This window comes from Girardinichthys multiradiatus, chromosome 14 (assembly GCF_021462225.1).
Source record: "Girardinichthys multiradiatus isolate DD_20200921_A chromosome 14, DD_fGirMul_XY1, whole genome shotgun sequence".
Classification (NCBI taxonomy): Eukaryota; Metazoa; Chordata; class Actinopteri; order Cyprinodontiformes; family Goodeidae; genus Girardinichthys; species Girardinichthys multiradiatus.
In genome coordinates this window covers 37,596,581-37,615,272 of record NC_061807.1, presented here as the reverse complement: position 1 = coordinate 37,615,272, position 18,692 = coordinate 37,596,581, and the positions used below count along the sequence as shown (strand labels likewise).

The window sequence follows — 18,692 nt, the reverse complement described above, 5'->3', positions numbered from 1 at the left end:
ATCAAACACTTCTGCTGTTTTTTTATTTTTCTCGCAAAATCATCAGCCTTTAGGAACATCCAGGCACATGAGGACATTAGTAGTATGTTTTAATCGATCTGAATGTCATTATTTTAATAGATTTATTTTATAATGGAAAAAGCCATAAAGTTCCTTTCATAAGTACTCATCCCTTGAACTGTTCCATATTCTGTCAGTGGTGTTTGTTGGGGTTTGATTAGGCCAACACAAATAGTCAACATTGGTGAAATGGAAAGATTAATGTGGCTGAAAGTGGCTCTCGTGTAAAAACTCTTTCAGTTGCCGCTATGACTGAAAAAGAGCTATATGAGTGTTGTTGATTTACTGTTTGGATGTAAACCGTAATCTTCAAGTCTTGCTTCAGAACATCAATTGGATCTAGGTGTGGACTTAAACTGGGCCATTCTAACACAGGAATATGCTTTAATCTAAACCACTTTATTTTTGATCTGGCTCCATGATTAGTGTTAGGAAGGTGAACAATGATTGGATGATGCTGTGATATTTGTTCAAAGCTTGGGATTTTGATGTATAAACGGACCCTGCTTTAAATTTATGCAGAACCTTCTCCCTGACCTGTCTACTGTCTTCTTTGGTCTTCATGATGCCGCTTGTTAACTAATGTTCTCCAACCATCCTTCTGGGGCCTTTGAAGAACAACTGGATTTACACTAGTAAGAAAGGAGAGGCATGAGAAAGGTGTTTCGTGAAGGCAACTGGTGGCACTGAATGTTTATGTATATCAGAGTAAAGGTTAAAAAAATCATGCCCCACTTTTTTATTTGTAAGAAACATTTCAATTTTCTTTTCATTTCACAATTATGCACTGCTTTGTATTGGTCAAGTAAGCAAATCAAGTCTATTCATGATGTTCTTTTCAAAGATACACAAATATGAATACATTTACAATTAAAATGAATTGCCATGATAGCAAAGAAAAACTAAAATAACTCAACAAAAGAAGGTTTTCAAATATGCAAGTCAATAAATATATATTTTTATGTCTATACCATAAAATCCCAATAAACTAGCCTAAAGTTTGTGGCTGTAAGTGACCGAATTCAAAAAGGTTCAACATGTATGAGAACTTTTTCAAGTCAAGGATTATCAGCATCATTCACACATTAAGGCACAAAACAAGAAGTTGAAAATAACTTTTCTTGAAAAAACCCTCACCACTTTTTGGGATGAAAGTAGGTCAGTGAAGTGTCATATGGTGAAACTTATAAGGAAGTTGTTTGCTTTGCTATTTTCAGCTAAACTTTGCAAAAATATTGCGTTGATTATAAAAAATAGAAGCTAAAGCCTAAACTCACCCCAACCTTATTGTTTTGAAACAACAGTTACTACTGTTTTAGTGTTTTCAAGAATAGTATAGTGCCAGTATAGATAAAAATGTCTGTTAAAGTCAGCGGTGAGTTGGGCCTTCTCTACCCAAAATAACTTTTGCTGTTCTCCTCATAATAAAGTTGTAGCATATAAAATGTGAAATTAACTGGCTAATTAGTTGAGTTACCTGCTAAGTTAACCAGTCATGACTATCTGTTTTGGGTGATGGGAAACATTTCCATGTGGAAACATTTGTCTTTTCTGCATCTTGTGAGGTAGAGACCTGTTTAGTATTAGCTGGCTAGCCTGTAGTTTACAACAACATGTGGGGGAGGGGAATCTGTGCCTTACTATGTGCTTCATGCAACCAGAGAAAACTCTGGTCAATCTGGCACTTTCTCGTCTACAATAACTTTAAATCATAGGATTGATGTGAGGGGGAGTGCTACCTGGTTACTAGTAACCAGCGCATATCTACTCCTCACTGAACCTTGTTTGCTACAGTTGGGGTTTTAAATTGTTACATTTTGGACTGACTGTAGATATTGGTAAGTTTAGGTGAGTAGTTATTTTCTTGTAGCCATTTTCTGACTTATGAAGGTCAACGCACATCTATATTACATGAATGCCCTGTTCTCGAATCTTTCCCATTTTTAAGAGTGGCTGAGCCAATGGTGCCTCTGTGTAACGTAATTTTTACATTCCAGTAAAACAGGATGTCATGGACACAAATTTAAAAATCCTCTCACACTCACATCAACTTAAAAAAGTAAAATATACATCAAAAATGCTTTGGTTTTATGTATTTCCTAGGAATTATTGCCACTAGGCATGAAACCAGTTATTTTATAAATGAGAACGTCATTGCATGGTATTTTTTTCCCCAAATTAGAGGATGGATTTTTGTATGGTGAGAATATCCGACTGCAACAAATGATACTTTTAAAGCTTTTCACACTTATTTACCAGAGGTGCATATCATTACATTGTGCCCTCAGTACATCAGTATAATGCACTTTTCATAATTACGTCTACTTTTATACAGCAGATATAATCAGAGGATCAGCATTTTTATCATTCGTTTTTAGATGCGGACTGAAATATGGGAAAATGTCATCATTAAACAAACACTCAGTAAACGAGAAAATATGTGACTTGTTTGTCACGTCATAAAATGACACAACACCTTCCTCATAGTCGAGTAAGACTCCAACTTTCTCAGGTTTCTCCTTCAGAGGAAGGTTTGTGGGAGGTACCGTCATGGCTGCGTACTTTCTGTTTTCAAAATGCACAGCAACCCAGTAACCGTTGTTCGGGTTCAGCTCAAGTATCCCCTTGCGGTTTGCATTGCGCCGTGCTACACCTAGATCCCAGCCGGTTTTGTTTTTGACTTCTACTTCCCAGTATGACCTCCCACGGTTCAAGCTGTTGATACCGAGGACACTGCCAAACATGTCGAACCTCTCTGGAGCGTCGGGACCTTTCAGCTTCTCTCCTCCATCTCTCACTTTCTTCCCGTCATTGGACAGTACGAGGCACTGATGGGCCGTGGCTGGGTCCAACTTTACATCCACTGTGGTCAAACAGAGAACAGTAGAAGAATTAAAGGCACAGAAATCCTGATAAGGATCAGGAATGGAAGTAGGCACAGAGGGTTGGTATTAGCTTCAGTTAAATTGTTATCAAAAAGTTACAAGATTCATACTACACCACCCAAAAAAATCATCTAGATTAAGAGAAATCATTATAGAAAACACTAAGAGTGCTGAGGTTGGCAATAACTATTACGTTGGGGACCCTTTGACTTGGTTTTGTTTGGGTCTTAGGGACTCAAGGTGCTTCGACTAAATACGATGTAGTTAAATATTTATCAGTGCACTTAATGTACCTATGTTTATATAGAATATGGATACAATACAAAGGTCCTAATGGCATATTGATACAGTAAAATGTAGTGCCTTGAAAAAGTATTTGCCCCCTTACAGATTTCATAAGGTTTTTTTTGTAACTTACATTTCTTTGGTGCATTATTTAAACAGGAACAACACATTTAAACAGTAGAATCTCATTTACAAGGGAGTCCTGGCTAATATGACAGCAGCTCAAGACAATACTAAAATACAACACACACAAAACATCAAATGTCACTAAACTATAAGCAAAACCAAACCAAGTTCAACAGCGCAATTCAATGAATGAATCAAAACAGTTGCGACCAGTGTTTTACTACCAATATTTGATTAAACCCACTAAATGAAACGAGTTGTTACATTAGCTGATTTTGGAGCTGATTCTGGTAATATAGAGCCAATATTTGAACAGTTTTTTCCCAACACCTTAAACAGGAAACACTTTTGTGAGCGAATATGTCAAGCTCCTGCACTTAAAAAAAACAAAAAACATAGAATGTCAGAAAGAAGTTGGTCAAGAATAGCTTTCTAAAACAGGATATGCCAATGTGCAGATCTTTGTACCAACAAAGAAACACATTCAACACTAGAATACAACATACTATGTTGAGCCAAACTTTACAGTTTGTGATAAATCTAAAAGCTCCATGACCGACTGTGTCAAAAGCATGCCAGCAATTTGAAGAGCCATTCATATAAACTGCATCTCCATAACCAAACAAAGTTTTCAGCTAAAAAAACGTTATCAGTTAAACAGCTATCCAAACAAATATGGCTCTATGGGAACAAGTAATTGACCCCTTAAACTATGTGGCAATCATTGCCATCGAGCATGTGAAGGAACTTGCAACGAGTTGTTTAGATCGTTGTTAAATTACATGCCACTGTTGTTTCACAAAATTATTTTAATTCAGCCACTTTAGAGGGTGTTCAACCATGACTGGCCAGTTTAGGTCATGCTACAGTATCACAAGTAGATTTAGGCCCAGACTTAGATTTGGCCATTCTTGATTTTATGATTTGTTGTTTGTTTGTGATTGAGAGGTGGTCTTCCTGGTGTGCTTTTGATCATTGTCCTGATGCATAACCCAAATGAGCTTAAGGCCACAAACTAAGAGCTAGACATTCTTCATCAGGATTTGGTGCTGTAGAGCAGAATTCAAGGTTCTATCAATGACAACAAGTCCTTCAAGTCCCAAAGCAGCAGAACATCCCCAAACCATCACTCTGCCAGAGTTGAGTTTGACAGTCGATGTGATGTTAACTTTCTAAAAGGTGTTACATTTACGCCAGATGTAATGGGATGGACTCTTTCCAAAAAGCTCTACTGATGTCTTATCAGAATATCTCTCATAAGTCTTAGGTATCATTAGGATGGTTTTATGGACATGTTAGATGGCTCTTAGTGTTCTTTTTGGACAGCTGTGAATTTCCCCTTAGAATTCCCACCGATGGCATTTTTGCTGAGTCTATTTTTATTGTTGAATCATGAAAACTAACCTGAACTGAGGCAAGTAAGGCCTTCTGTGGTTTAGATGTCGTTATTGGTTAGTTTGTTACCTCCTGGATAAGTCGTTAATGTGCTCTTGTGTTAATTTCTCTCTTGGGAAGGTTCACCTCAGTTCCCTATTTTCTCCAGTTGCTCTCATTGAGGTTTACTGGAGTTCCAAAGCCTTAAAAATTACTTGTTTAGTCTACTTCATGCTGTCCTACAGGTTATGTTTAAGAGATTTCTTGGTTCTACAAGTGTCACGAGTTGGTGTTGTTAAAAACCAATACAGTGAAATGAAGTCCACCTCTGTGCAATCTAAGTGTCACATGATCTGTCAATATAAAGTCACCTTTTCTGAAAGGCCCCAGAGGCTGCAACACCACTAAGCAAGAGGCATCACACCATGAGGACCAAGGAGCTCTCCAAACAAGTCAGGGACAAAAATGGGCAAGGTTATAAAAAATATCCAAAACTTTGGTGATCCCTGGGGGCAGCACAAAAACCAAAGGTAACCCTGAAGGAGTTGCAGAGTTCCACAGCTACACTGGAGTATCTTTTCTTAGGACCACAATAAGCCGTACACTATAGAGCTGGGCATTATGGAAGAGTGGCCAGAAAAAAGCCACTACTTGACGTTAAAAGTAAAACGGCGTGTTCTGAGTTTGCCAAACGGCATATGGGTGACTCCCCAAATGTATGGAGGAAGGTGCTCTGGTCAAATGAGACTAAAATTTACCTTTTTGACCACCAAGGAAAATGCTACGCCTGGTGCTAACCCAACAAACCCCATCACCCCAAGAAAACCATCATGATGGTGACAGGATCATGCTGTGGGGATGTTTTTTAGTCTGCCTGTGATTTGAGACTGGATGGAGGTTCACCTTCCAGCAGGACAATGCCCTGATGCATACTGCTAAAGCAGCACTTGTGTGATTTAAGGGAAATATTTAAATCCAATTGAGAATCTGTGGTTAAACTTGAAGATCGCTGTTCACAAGTGAAAACCATCCTACATAAAGGAGCTGGATCAGTTTTGTCCTAAGGAATGGGCAAAAATCCCAGTGGCAAGGTATGGCAAGCTCATAAAGACTTAACTGGAGCAACATTCAGCTGTAATCGGTGTAAAAAGTGGCTCTACAAAGTACTGACTTTAGGAGGGATAAATATTATTATTTTGTTATTTGTCATTTGCTTTACAATAAAAAAATAATAAACATCTGCAAAGTTGTAGGCATGTTCTGTAAATGAAATGGAGGAAACTATCAAACAATCAATTTTAATTCCAGGTTTGCACTCAGATTTGCACTACTACAACCTGCCTTTTATTTTTTTATATAAAATAAAACAGCTACCACTGTGGCCTTGCAGCAAGAAGGTTCTGGGTTCTCCTGGCCAGGGGTCCTTCTGCATGGAGTTTGCATGTTCTCCCCGTGGATGCGTGGGTTCTCACCGGGTACTCTGGCTTCCTCCCACAGTCCAAAGACATGCCTGTTAGGTTAATTGGTTTTTCTAAATTGCCCTTAGGTGTGAATGAGTGTGTGTATGGTTGTTTGTCCTGTGTGTGTCGGTGTTGCCCTGTGATGGACTGGCAACCTGTCCATAGTGTACCCCACCTCCCGCCCATAGACTGCTGGAGATAGGCACCAGCTTCCCTGCGACCCACTATGGAAGAAGCGGTATAGAAAATGACTGGCTGACAAATAGCTGTGCATACACATGTATGCACATACTGTTCATAATGTCTATACATTCTGAGTGCCTGAAACCGAATTCAAATTCCTTGCTGGACACAGAATTTTGGTCAATAAAACTGATTCTGAAACATTTAACTGAGACCAAATAGTAAAAATAAAATCTGTAAACATACTTTATTGCAGCGCTGTACATTCTAACTTAATTGTAAATGTTTTGGCATACATACCTACAAATGTTGCTGTCCTCTTGAGCTCTGTGGAAACAGAAGTGAATGCAAATGGAAAAGAAATGGCAGTGAATTTGCAGATCTTAAAAAAAAAAAAACACTTTTAGAGAAAAACAAAGGTTTACCGAGGGAGGACAGGTTTTCCAGATGACCCTGGATCTCTTTCATCATGGTAGATGTTGTAACTCTCAGGGTGCCAAATGAAAAGGAGGTGTCAATATGTAGATTGTTCATCCCTTTAGAGTCATCCAGGCCTGAAGGTGGAGAGGCCTGTGTGTTTCAGAGGGAGGTGTACATTGGACGATATCAAGATTGAAACCAGTAGGGAAAAATGCAAAAAAAGATAAGAATTTAAAACTAAAAACACAGCTGTTTTTGTATGCTGTGATAAACAGGACCTAAAGGTGGAGGAACTCCCCACCTGCAAGTCTGGGTTTCTTTCCAGTTCATCAATGGAGTTTCTGAGTCTATCAATTTCTCCTTGCAGCATTTGCAGGAGATTTTGTGCTTCTCTTTTTACTTTTTGTCTCCTAAGAACAAAAAACATACGATGGTTAGTTTGAGTGAAACATAGTGTGCTCCATTAACTTTATAATATGGGTCTGTTGTCAACTCATGTATGCAAAGTGTTTCATCAAATCCCCATCACATTATTGTGTATCTGCCATGCGATTCAGTGGCGTAGGATGATGCGATGCCTTCAGGAAATAATGCTCCAGCATGGTGTTGTTAGACACGCCCACTTACATGTCATTATGGGAAACAGTGTAAAGCAGCTCTAACAATATTTTCAAACAGGGCTGACCTCTTCTCCAGAGGCTCGAGGGCTTTCAGCCGAGCGTCCTCCACTGATCTGATCACCTCTGAGAACACACTGTTGATCTGCAGCCACTCAGCATCCAAACTGCCCTAAAAACAAGGATGGAAACACAGGGTCTCTGTGTAACAGATAAATCCAAACTGAAATCCAACACTGCAACAGTCTCTGCAGCTTACCTTGCAGCTTTTTTCAGCTGATCTGACTTCAGCCATCTTTTGCTCTCGAATGTGAATTTTCTGCTGTAACTGGACCTTCATCATGTCTTGCCTTGCCTTGATAGAAGGTAGAAGTAGAATTTCATGAGTGACTAACAAAATAAAGGTTAACAAAGCAGTGCCTTCTCCTCCATTGTGTGTAATTGTTTTGCTCTTGCTGTTTGCCTGCTTTCTGCACAGGATTTATAAGGCAGTTTGCACTAAACACATAGGAGCAATCCTACCCTTTAAGTCAGCTCATTGAAGTTGGCAACAATCTGTTCCTATTTTCTTTATTAGGTCACAGTTGTTCTCTCTTCAGCCACCAGAACAACAGATGCATAAGTGATCAAAATTAAGTTTTACTTTTTTATTATTTTAATTACCTTTGCTTGTATCGATGCAAATGGCTAAACATTTGGCCATGTTGATTTTTGGGGGGAATTTAAATGTTCTGTTTTCTCTATTTAACAAAATCAGTGTACCTTCTGGCTTTGTTGTGCTTTTTAAAACAACCATTGCCATGTCACTTCTTATTTTATTAATGTTCTTTTCATCACCAAATGATGAAATTTCACATTAATGCTTTTTCACTAGGTGAAGATGTTTTTTTAGGTTCTTTGAGTCCTCCAATTTGTACTTATGGGGTGGAAAGAAACACTGACATTAACTTTTTTATTTTAAAATTGGCATATATGGGGGTTAACATTTCAGAAAATAAAAGAATATTTGGTATGTACAGTGCAGACTTGAAGTTACTGATGGCAGTTGACCAAAAAAAAAAAAAAAAAAAGTATGTACATAATACTTTTGTAGCAATCTTGTAAAGATATATTTTTTTTTATGTCAAAGGTGACAGAGAACACCCAACCCCATCAACCAGCAAGATGGATCTTCTTCACAAAGTTCATTTTCTTGGAATCTGTCTATTAAGCTCAGCTTTGAAGGCATCTGTTGGAACTTTGCATTCTTTGTATGGTTGTTTTTTTTGTATTTGACAAAAGCAACAACAGCATTTTGATCACAGTTCAGGGAAATGTATTTCAACAGAAAATTATTTGCTAAATCATCATGATCAATTCCTCCCTGTTCCTTTTTTCGTAATTGCGACAGCACAACACATTTCTTTTTTTTTGTTCTTGGACAAGAACCACCAACTTGAGGCAGTTCTTATTTCCCCAGCATAATACGCATATGGTAAACAATTTGAGTTTTCAAGAATGTGCAGTAATTTGCTCTGGCTGTGATTAAATAGATGTGATTAACATTTAAATGGTGGCAAACTGTCAGAGGAGAAAGAGGCTGTTTGTTTGGCCGGTCTACCTTTGCATTAAGTTTCAGAATTCAAAGTACGCGTAAACTCAGATTGCAAACATTTAGCACCTGCAAACAGGGTTATGCATCTGCCCCATAGTCTGTAAACGGGTTCAGTGAGTTTGTACTGAAAGGAGATACAACAGTGTCATCAAAAACCTAAATTCAACCAACACACACAGGCAAAGACAATAAGTGGAGTTTTAAAAGATAAAATATCAGAATTAACATCCAATCTTATGAGCATGTTTGCAGTTCACAGATCATAAACCAAGTAAATATTGAAATGACACCAATAAAAATGTTATACCTGCAGCAGTCTCTTAGCTTCTCTTTCTTTCTCCTTTTCATCAATCACTGCATCCTTGTCTGCGTCTTCGGAGGCCTGTATGAATACAGGCGGTCAATTCAGCATAAAACAATCAACCAACATTAGAATCTCTGATTCAATCTTATATTGATTGATAAGAGGACGATCATATTGTCAGACATTAACAAAAGCATAAACGAGAAGTCAAAAGGTCAGTTAATTTCAGAAGTGACCTGCTGGGGAAAGGTGAATCGAGAGGTGTAGCTTTAACTTTCTACTTAGTAAAACTAAGGTGATTTTAGATTATTAAATATGACACTGAAGACTGGTGGCAGAATAGAGAATCTATAATGCTATTTTACACTTCACTCAAGTTGTGCATTGCGTTTTAAAAACATCAAGTCCGCCTGATGATTGCCTTGAAAGAAGTGGTGTGCATTTATATTCACCCACTTCCCTCTGACACCCTAACTGCAATCTAGCAAAACCAACTGTTCATAAGTCACCAAATTAGCAAATAAAATCGATATGCTTCTAATTTATTCACAGCACAAATCCAGCTGTTCTGTAAGGCCTCCAAGGTCTGTCAGAGAACATTTGTGAACAAACAAGATCATTAAGACCAAGGAACACAGGCGGGTCAGGGAAAAATAGTGAATAAATTCAAAGCAGGATTAGGTTCTACAACAAAAACTTATGAATATGCCAAAAAGCAATGTTCAATCTATCTTCTAAACATAGAAAAAGGGCATGCCACTACTACAAAAACGCCAGTCAAGAAGAGCATTAATCAGAAAAGCAGCCAAGGGACCAATTCTAACTTTGGAGGAGCTGGAGAGATTCACAGCTCAGGTGAAGAACAGCTCTTCGTTCAGCACCCCACAGTTCTGGTCTGTAAAGAACAGAGTGCCAAGAAGAAAACCTCTGTTAAACGTAAACCATAAGAAGTTCTGTTTGCAGTTTGCTACAAGCCATGTAGGGATCACAGCAGACGTGGTCAGATGAGACTAAAGTTGAACGTTTTGGCTTACATGCTAAACACTATGTGTGGCCATAAAGTAAAAAATGCACATAATCCAGAGCACACTACAAAACATGGTGTTGGCAAAATCATGCTTTAAAGATGCGGTTTTTAAGGATATTGTTTTTTTTCTGCAACATATATAGGGAAGCTGGACAGTGTTGATAGGAAGATGAATGAAACTAAATACCAGGCAGGTGTGGAGGAAAACCTGGAGGACCTAAGACTGGGGCATAGAGCCAGATTTACAATATTCTCGTGTTGGGAAGGCCCAGTCAAAGTACAGACATTAATCTGCAGGAGATTCTGTAGCAAGACACAAAAACTGATGTTCAAAGATGTTCTACATCCAATCTGACTGAGCTGGAGATATTTAGCCCAGAAGAACAGTCAACAGTTATTTTATTGATTATCAACTTTGACTTTAACATTATAATTCACAGTGTGAAAGTTTTATTTACAATTAGGTTTAACATTATCAATCTATTTTGGGTCATGTGCATAACAGTATTGGGAAGCTACAATGTATTTTGAGCAAAACACCACCATCTAGTGGTGTTATGTGGTTACAACAACACATCTGTGTAGAAGATTCCTTTTTGGATATCCTACCATGACCTAAATACGGGCCTTAACCTCCACAGGCTTAGGTTTACTTCATGGTAAAAGGTCTCATGCCAAAGCAGCAGTTTTTAGATTTGCATAACCATCTAACGAAAATACATTTCCATTTTCTGGAGATTGTTTTGGTAAATTTAGTTCAGCAGAAGGGGACCATATACAGAATCAATGTGATCATAAACAATACTCTTAACTGTATAAGAAAGTTACCGTACATTGATTGCAACAGAAGAGAAGTCTAGCACTCGACAAGCTTTTTTCGAGGATCCAGAATGTAGTTGGGAGTGTGGTGGAGTCTGAAAAACTGCACAGGACATGTATCAGTCCACAAAAAGTTGCTCCTATTACATTTTACATAGTGTTTATGAAACCTACTTGATGTGACGGACTCGGTTGGTGGGATCCGCGAGGGCGAAAAGCTCCTCTGAGTGGTAAAGATGTTTAAAGGTGATGATGTATCTGTCTGCAGAGGAAAAAGAAGTTGAGATTTCAGGATTTATTAAGAACACAGTTTCATCCACATAAATCTAAAAACTTGAGCCCAAAATCTGTTTTACCTGACAGCTAAATGTAAACTCAAGAGTTTTAGAGGTCATCGGGTTTTCAACCATATCTTGATAATCCTCTTTAGTTTGGACCTCTGTAGGAGAAATACAATTGGCCAGTATTAATGAAAGCTGCTCATTTTCTCATAATTGTTGCTCATAATAGAATTGTGGCAATACTCCATACTTGGTGGGTACATGTCCTGTTCTAGGGCATGTGTGGGTCCAGAGTTCATTTGGATGGCACGGTTTGGAGACATGAACACTTTCTGTCAGACAGAAGTAAAAGATGTTTTAACTTCTTTATTCTCATATTTACCAGCCAATAATTGGTAGAATTCATTGACATGTCTATGTATCAGGAATCAGGAATTAATATCTGCTCTTGATCATACCTCTTCCTTTACTGGAGCTGTCAGAGCTCTCCAATTGTCATTTTGATGGGATTGTTCCCACTCGCTGCTCCAAGAGTTCTTGTCAGGTTCTGGGATCCTTATCCCTTTCGGCGTGCATCCCATCATCCCCTGGTGAGTTCGTAGGCCATGGTAAGTGGTTACTTTGGACCAGCCACAGTGGCAAACCTGCCAGCTCTCTAACTCTGAAGGGTTTTATTGAGACACAAAAAATAATAATCTCTTTTAATAAACAAATCTTTAATAAACTAAAATCTTTTCAGTAAACACGCAACTCAAGAGTTCACATCGTGAAAGTTGTAGAAGAAGAGAGGGAATTATTTGGTCATTAGGGCTGCAAAGATTAGTTGGCAACAGAGAGAATTGCTGGGAAAAGCAAAGCTTTCTTTCAGCAGCAGCAAAACTGCAATGCATCGGTATCATAGCTGTGTCCCAACTTCAGACTGGTAAGGTTCTTTTTAGGATTGCACTCGGCCCCGATTTTTGTTCAACGTTTTTGAATAAATTAAGATTGGAGCTTTGAAGATGTATTGTGACCTTACAACACCTGACAGTGTCAGGTATAAAAAAAAATTGGCATCGGCCAAAATCTGAAATGGCAGGTCAAGCTTTTTAAGATCGGTAATCAGCGATTGGCCAGAAAACTGTTATCGGTGCACCCCTGCTTTTTTTAGGTAAAACGTGGGGACCAATATAATAGGGTGGATAATTTAATGTCAATCAGATTTCACAAGATAGACATGTTGAACAAACCAGAGCAGAGAACTTTAGCCATGGGTATTTTCTTCTCACGCTGCCTGTGATTTTCCTTTACCTTTCAGAAGGTTAAGTGACACAATGATATGAATGGATGCTAATATGTTAACAACAGAAAACGATTGCTTAAGGAGACAAAACATAATGAAAAATAATTTATACCTAATTATTTATAATTTATAACTATCCTTTACTCCAAATTGCTTTATGCAAAATAAATCAAAATCACATTACAGTTGATAAAACATGGCTTCACAAATCACAAACATTGATTTACTGATAATAAAATCAACATTATCAATATTCCTTACTGTAATAAGCAAAAAATAATTCAGTCCAGGATTGACTATGTTTTATATTCTAGATTTTTAATTAGATCTGATAAAAATAAAAAAAAATATTTTTTATCTTCCAGTGGCACAAATCATTGTTTTAATTTACTGTGAGAAACAATAATAATGTTGACATGTGTGCCAGCTTGATAAATTGAAATCAAAAATGTACCACAACTGACGACAGAAGCTGTGCACAGGTAGCTGAGGCAATTAAAGTAATCACCTAATCAAGAAATATATTGATAGATTATTCACCAACTAAAATATAAATGTGTTGCAGGTGCAATGTGAAGCACTCACCAGGCTTCATGGAAGTCCTGAAGATATTCGTAGAAAGGTCATTTAACTTGATTAGACTTGGTTGGTTAAGGCTTAGTGGAAGGTAACTATATAGTTTGTTCTCTGGGATGTGCATTCCCTTCGGTGTGCATCCCATCTTCCCCTGGTGAGTTCTCAGGCCCTGGTAGGTGGTCACTTTGGACCAACCGCAGTGGCAAACCTGGTGGCTCATGTTGAACAGGTTGTTTTTAGAGCTCTGGCCTGAAGGAAACACAGGAAGTACCATCAGTTCCTTTCAGTCACACATAGGACCAGCTGTAGTGAATCATTGTTTACGTTCTTCGTTGGGTCTGTTGATCAAGTCTCTCTGAAGCTCCTGTTAAACACATTTTAGGAAGAGAATAAACCCCAGTTTGAACATTTTAATGCTCCTTTTATGTTCTACAGTTGTTTGTACAAAGTTGTACTTTAAAATGAGGCTGCAAGGTTGGTAGCACTGTTGCCTTGGAGCAGAGTTCGCATGTTCTCCCTGAACATGTTAGGTTTTCTCTGGGTATTCCAGCTTCCTCCTATGGTCCAAAACATGACTGTTTGCTTAGTTTAAATTGCCCATAGGATTTAATGTGTGCGGGCCTGGTTGTTCCTTGTTTTTGTCTGTATTGCACTTTGATGGACTGGTGACCTGTCCAGGTTGCTGCCTGCCTTTTGCCCAGTGACCATCTGAGAAAGCCTCCACCACCCAGAACCGTTTATTTTCTCAAACATATGCTGTTGTTTCTAGCATTATTTGCTCTGATAAATGCCAGTCTTTGTATATGTTCACTCTTCATTTAAACATGCTGTAGTACAGTCGCTCATCAACAACCTATTCTTTTTTAATGTATTTTAATTTTTATTTACTTTTTTAAATAGCGTTCTTATCCAAGGTTGTTAGAGAAGCAGGTTTTTCATAATTTCTTTCATGACTTTTGTCTGCTTTAAAAACAGCCTGCGATGACTCATCAGATTTACCCCAAATCTTGAGACTTAAATGTTCATCAAAAGAATAAGATATTTCCATGGTTTTTAACTCAGATTGAGGTCGACTTCCAAAATATATATATGTATATATATATGTTTTATAGTCAGTTTGGACCTTTAGCTATAATAAATGTACGTTTGATCATATTGACCATTTTGGTCAGCTTCTGTTGTTTTATAAGTGCTCTTGAAGCAAAGTTTGTGTTGAGTACTTAAGTTATGAAGAAAACCTGGAAGCGTATTAATGTGATTTGTCTCCCTCTAGTGGTACTGATCAGCTTAGACTGAAACCTGTTGCATTTTGTACACGTTTAAAATCAAACTGGAGAATAAAAACAAACAGCTGCTAATGAAGAAAAGGTGTAAAAAGACAGAATCAACATATAAGCATTCATAGGTTTTAGCTTGCAGCATCAGACAAGATACAAACTGAAAGATTTCGTGCGTTCAATAACCCAGATTAACTGCAAAGCAAATGCAAAGCATTTCATAAGGAAGTGTAATAGAGGAAATATTTAAAATATTTTTTGAAAGCTATTGTGTGTCTGCATAACAAACTAAACCATCTTTGTGAAAAGACAAACCATTTATAGATGACTGCCCCATGTTTGGTAAGGGTTCCGACTCCAAATGTTTCAGTAGGTAAATAAGCTAACCAATTTTTCCATTGAAGATCCTGGCTTTGACCAGACGAGGTAGCTGCGTTTCACTCAAACAAATTAGCTCACATATTTTATTGATGTTTTCTTTTTATTTGTGCTCCATTAGTTGCCCATTCCTCTTTGCAAAATTGACTGGATTGCCTTGTTTTTATCTCCATTAATCTTCCCTTCAACTCTGGCCAACTTCCCTTAAGAAAAGCATCCCTGCAGCATGATGCTGCCCTCACCTTGTTTCACTCTCAGGATGGTATGTTCAAGGTGACATGGGATGCTACGCAGAGGCCAGAAGGTTACCTTTTGGTCTAATCTGACTAAAGGACCTTAGCTGTGACACATGACAAACTGTAGACTTCTGGTGTATTTTTTTTAACAATGTCTGATTAATGCATTTCCTTCAAGGCCTCTCTAGATGGACACTCTGTTTACTTTCAGATAACTAAGCTGTTGTTTGAGTTGTTTTGAGCCTGGGATATTGTTTTGTAACCTAACTTCTCTGTAACATTATGTCTGACTTGTCTGCTGTGTTCCTTGGTTTTCATGATGTCCTATATTGTTCCCACTTCATAGAATGGCTGGATTTATCCACGTGGGTGGACTCTATGTCCTAAATAGGTGACCTCTCAAGCACTGGATTTTATTTAGTGGTATCAGAGTTATGGGGATTGAATACAAATGCAAACCATACTTTTCAGATTTTTGTTTGTAAAACATTTTGAAAACCATGGATCTTTTTCCTTCCACTATGGAATAACATAAACTCCTGGGTAATTGTTTTCACAGTTGTGGCTGTCACTTGACAAACATGAGGCACTTTAAACCGCTGACTGTCCCATGCTGACTTGTGTTGTAACTTATTTTCTGGGAATAAAATAGTATTCATGGGTTTTTAAGGGCAAAAAAAAAAAAGTCCAATTAGCTCTCGTATGCTTTAGAAAAAGCATTCATTGTACATAATGCTTAAAAGGGAAAAAAGGAAAGAAAAATGTATAAGTAGTTCTTATGACACAGAAATGTTTAAATGCACATGAAGTGAGAATCACACCCAGGACTTTGGAACAGTTACAGAGAGATTTATTGTCTCTACATTCTGCATCTGATTTAAGTCAGAAAGCAGAAACTGTTTTAATGACATCTCAAAGCTGTAGACATGCTTATTTGACCTATTTTAAGGTTTCTTCCTCATGAAGACAAGCACACGTTTCATCCTGTGTTTTATCGTCACATTTTTCTTCCCACGGATAGTAGCTGTTAGACCAGCACATACAGCCTACATGACAACACTGCTGAACCTGTTTGCCTTTACTATTACCCAGAGTAAAGGAAAGTATCATCTTGTAATGATTTGTGATTATCCATTTTAATTTTACCTTTAATTGCCTGCAAACCATTCCTGTTGTTAAACAAAATACTGCTTAATGAAGTTATATTTAATCACTCTGAAACGTTATGAAACAGATTTCCAATAAAAACCAACATTAAAGTGCAGACACCTACCTGAAGCTATCTCACGTTGGTGCTCCTCTGGTTGATCTGAATGTAATTCCTCCTCTCTTTGCCTCTCTGAACGAGGTTGTTTTGACTGCTCTGAACGCTTTCAGTTTCATTTCAGCCAACAGTTGAATGCAGGAGGTCTTGCAAATGTAGTGAGCAGTATCTGTTGACTTTACTGGGATGTTTAATCACAATAACTTGTTGGAAAGGTTTTGGTTCTACGACATGCATTCCACTACTGGCATTAAAAGCAGGCTGTGAAACAGCACCTCCTCCCCCAACCTTGACTGCTTTTGCTTTTTTGGTTTTTTTTCTCACACATATGTTTCAGATCATTACATACATTTTAATATCACACAACGATAACCTGAATAAATACAAAATGCAGTTTTCAAATGATTTTATGTATTAGGGAGGAAAAGTTTCCAAACCAACCTGCCCAATGTGATAAATATTTTTGTTGGTAATAACTGCCATCAAGCATTTGCAACAACTGTCAGTTAGATCATTGTTCTGCTGCTCAACCCAAGTGTGCTTGAGCTTAAGGTCATGAACTGGCTGGAGGTTATCCTTCCAGATTTTCTGCTAGAGAGCAGAATAATGGCAGCTGGTCCAGGTCCTGAAGCAGAAAAGCACCCTCAGACCATCACACTACCGCCACCATCTGTGACTGCCGGTGTGATGACGTTTTTCTGTGTTAGTTTTATGGAGATGATAACGGGATGAACACGCTCCGAAAAGTTCCATGTTTGTCTCATCAGTCCACAGAATATTTTCCTAAACACTTGGAGGTGTTTCTGGCAAATGTGAGATGGACCTTTGTGTTTCTTATTTGCAGTTTTTTTTTTTCACCTTGGAGCTCTCCCATGGACGCCATTTTACCTCTTTCTCTTACCTCTTTCTTATCAATATATCTGACATTAGATGAGGCCTTTAGATGTTGTTCTGGGTTGTTTAGTGACTTGTAATTTTGGTAGGGCGACCCCTCCTGGGCACGTTCACCATTTTCTCTCCTTTTTTGAGTAATGGACATGGTTTTGTAATCCTTTCCAGAGTGTGACTTATTGATTTCTTAGATATTTTAGCCTTCTTCATGTTTTCAGAAAGGTTATATTTAGGTACTTTCCTGATAAATGTCTCAGGCCGGTGTGTGTCATCATTCCAAAACATGTTATTAATCAGTTAACTCATGATTTAACTGAAGAGCTATTAGTTTTCCATATAGAGACAGTTTGGTTTGTATAGCTCATTCCCTAAATAAACATAATATTATTTGTGAAATGCTCTCTGTATTTATTAGGGTTACTTTTGTCTGTAGGCAGGTGCCACGTCCTGCTGGAGAATAAAATCTGCATCTCTACGGAGCTTCTAAGCTGACAGAAGCATGAGGTGCTCAGAAAGGTTCCTGATAGATGGCTGCACTGAGATTGGACTTGATAGCAAAGTGGACCAACACCAGCAGATGACATTGCTCCTCACATCATCAATGACTGTGAAACCCTTTCAATGGACCTCAAACAGTTGGACTCTGGAGTTCTCCACTCTTTCTCCAGACTCTGAGACCTTTCTTTCTAAATGAATTGCAAAATTTGGTTTTATTTCAAGAGGACTTTGGACCACTGAACAGTCCAATTGCTGATTTAGGAGTGACTTCACAGAAGGAATGTTTTTTTCCATTTTCTTCCACACTTTTTCCTTTCACTAAACTTTAATGACAAAATTAAGAGAATGATGGCTTTTTCAGTTAGTTTCACAGATGAACCAGAGTAATGAAAAGAGACGGAAAACATTACTGCAAAGCTCTGAAACACAAACTACCACTCTAAGCCACTTTAATAACAACAGATCAAACAGCACAATGACAATAAAACAAGATAAAAACTTACATTAAAAATTGCATGGAACAGGCAATCACAGTAAGCACTCTTGAATAAGATGGGTTTTGAGTTTACGCTTGAAGAAATAGTGTCAGTATTGTGAATATCCAGAAGGAGAGAATTCCAGAGTTTGGTGCTGAGGCTGGAAGGAGGAACAGTGAAGTGAATGGAGGAGGAATATCGAAGGATGTGGTAGGGAGTAGAAACACGAAGGAGGTTGGTTGTTTTGACTGAATATGGCTGGAGTGGATGTATATATATATATATATATATATATATATATATATATATATATATATATACACACACGACAGTAAATCATCATTTAGCCAAGAAGATAACTTTTACTAGCTTTCCTTCA

At 37.9% G+C, this 18,692-nt stretch overlaps 1 protein-coding gene across 1 annotated transcript; it reads right to left on the bottom strand.

The window, feature by feature from the left end:
* Window positions 1–784: 784 nt before the first annotated feature.
* On the bottom strand, window positions 785–16,534 carry LOC124880303 (E3 ubiquitin-protein ligase TRIM39-like). The gene is made up of 14 exons (XM_047385349.1): window positions 16,458–16,534; window positions 13,303–13,542; window positions 11,894–12,096; window positions 11,686–11,767; window positions 11,511–11,593; window positions 11,329–11,416; window positions 11,169–11,257; window positions 9,312–9,386; window positions 7,670–7,765; window positions 7,479–7,582; window positions 7,095–7,203; window positions 6,799–6,943; window positions 6,674–6,700; window positions 785–2,923 (listed from the first exon to the last, which is right to left on the bottom strand). Exons 2-14 carry the CDS (start codon window positions 13,511–13,513, stop codon window positions 2,388–2,390), a joined length of 1,848 nt encoding a protein of 615 aa, XP_047241305.1. The 5' UTR covers window positions 13,514–13,542; window positions 16,458–16,534; the 3' UTR covers window positions 785–2,387.
* Between the last annotated feature and the right edge of the window lie 2,158 nt (window positions 16,535–18,692).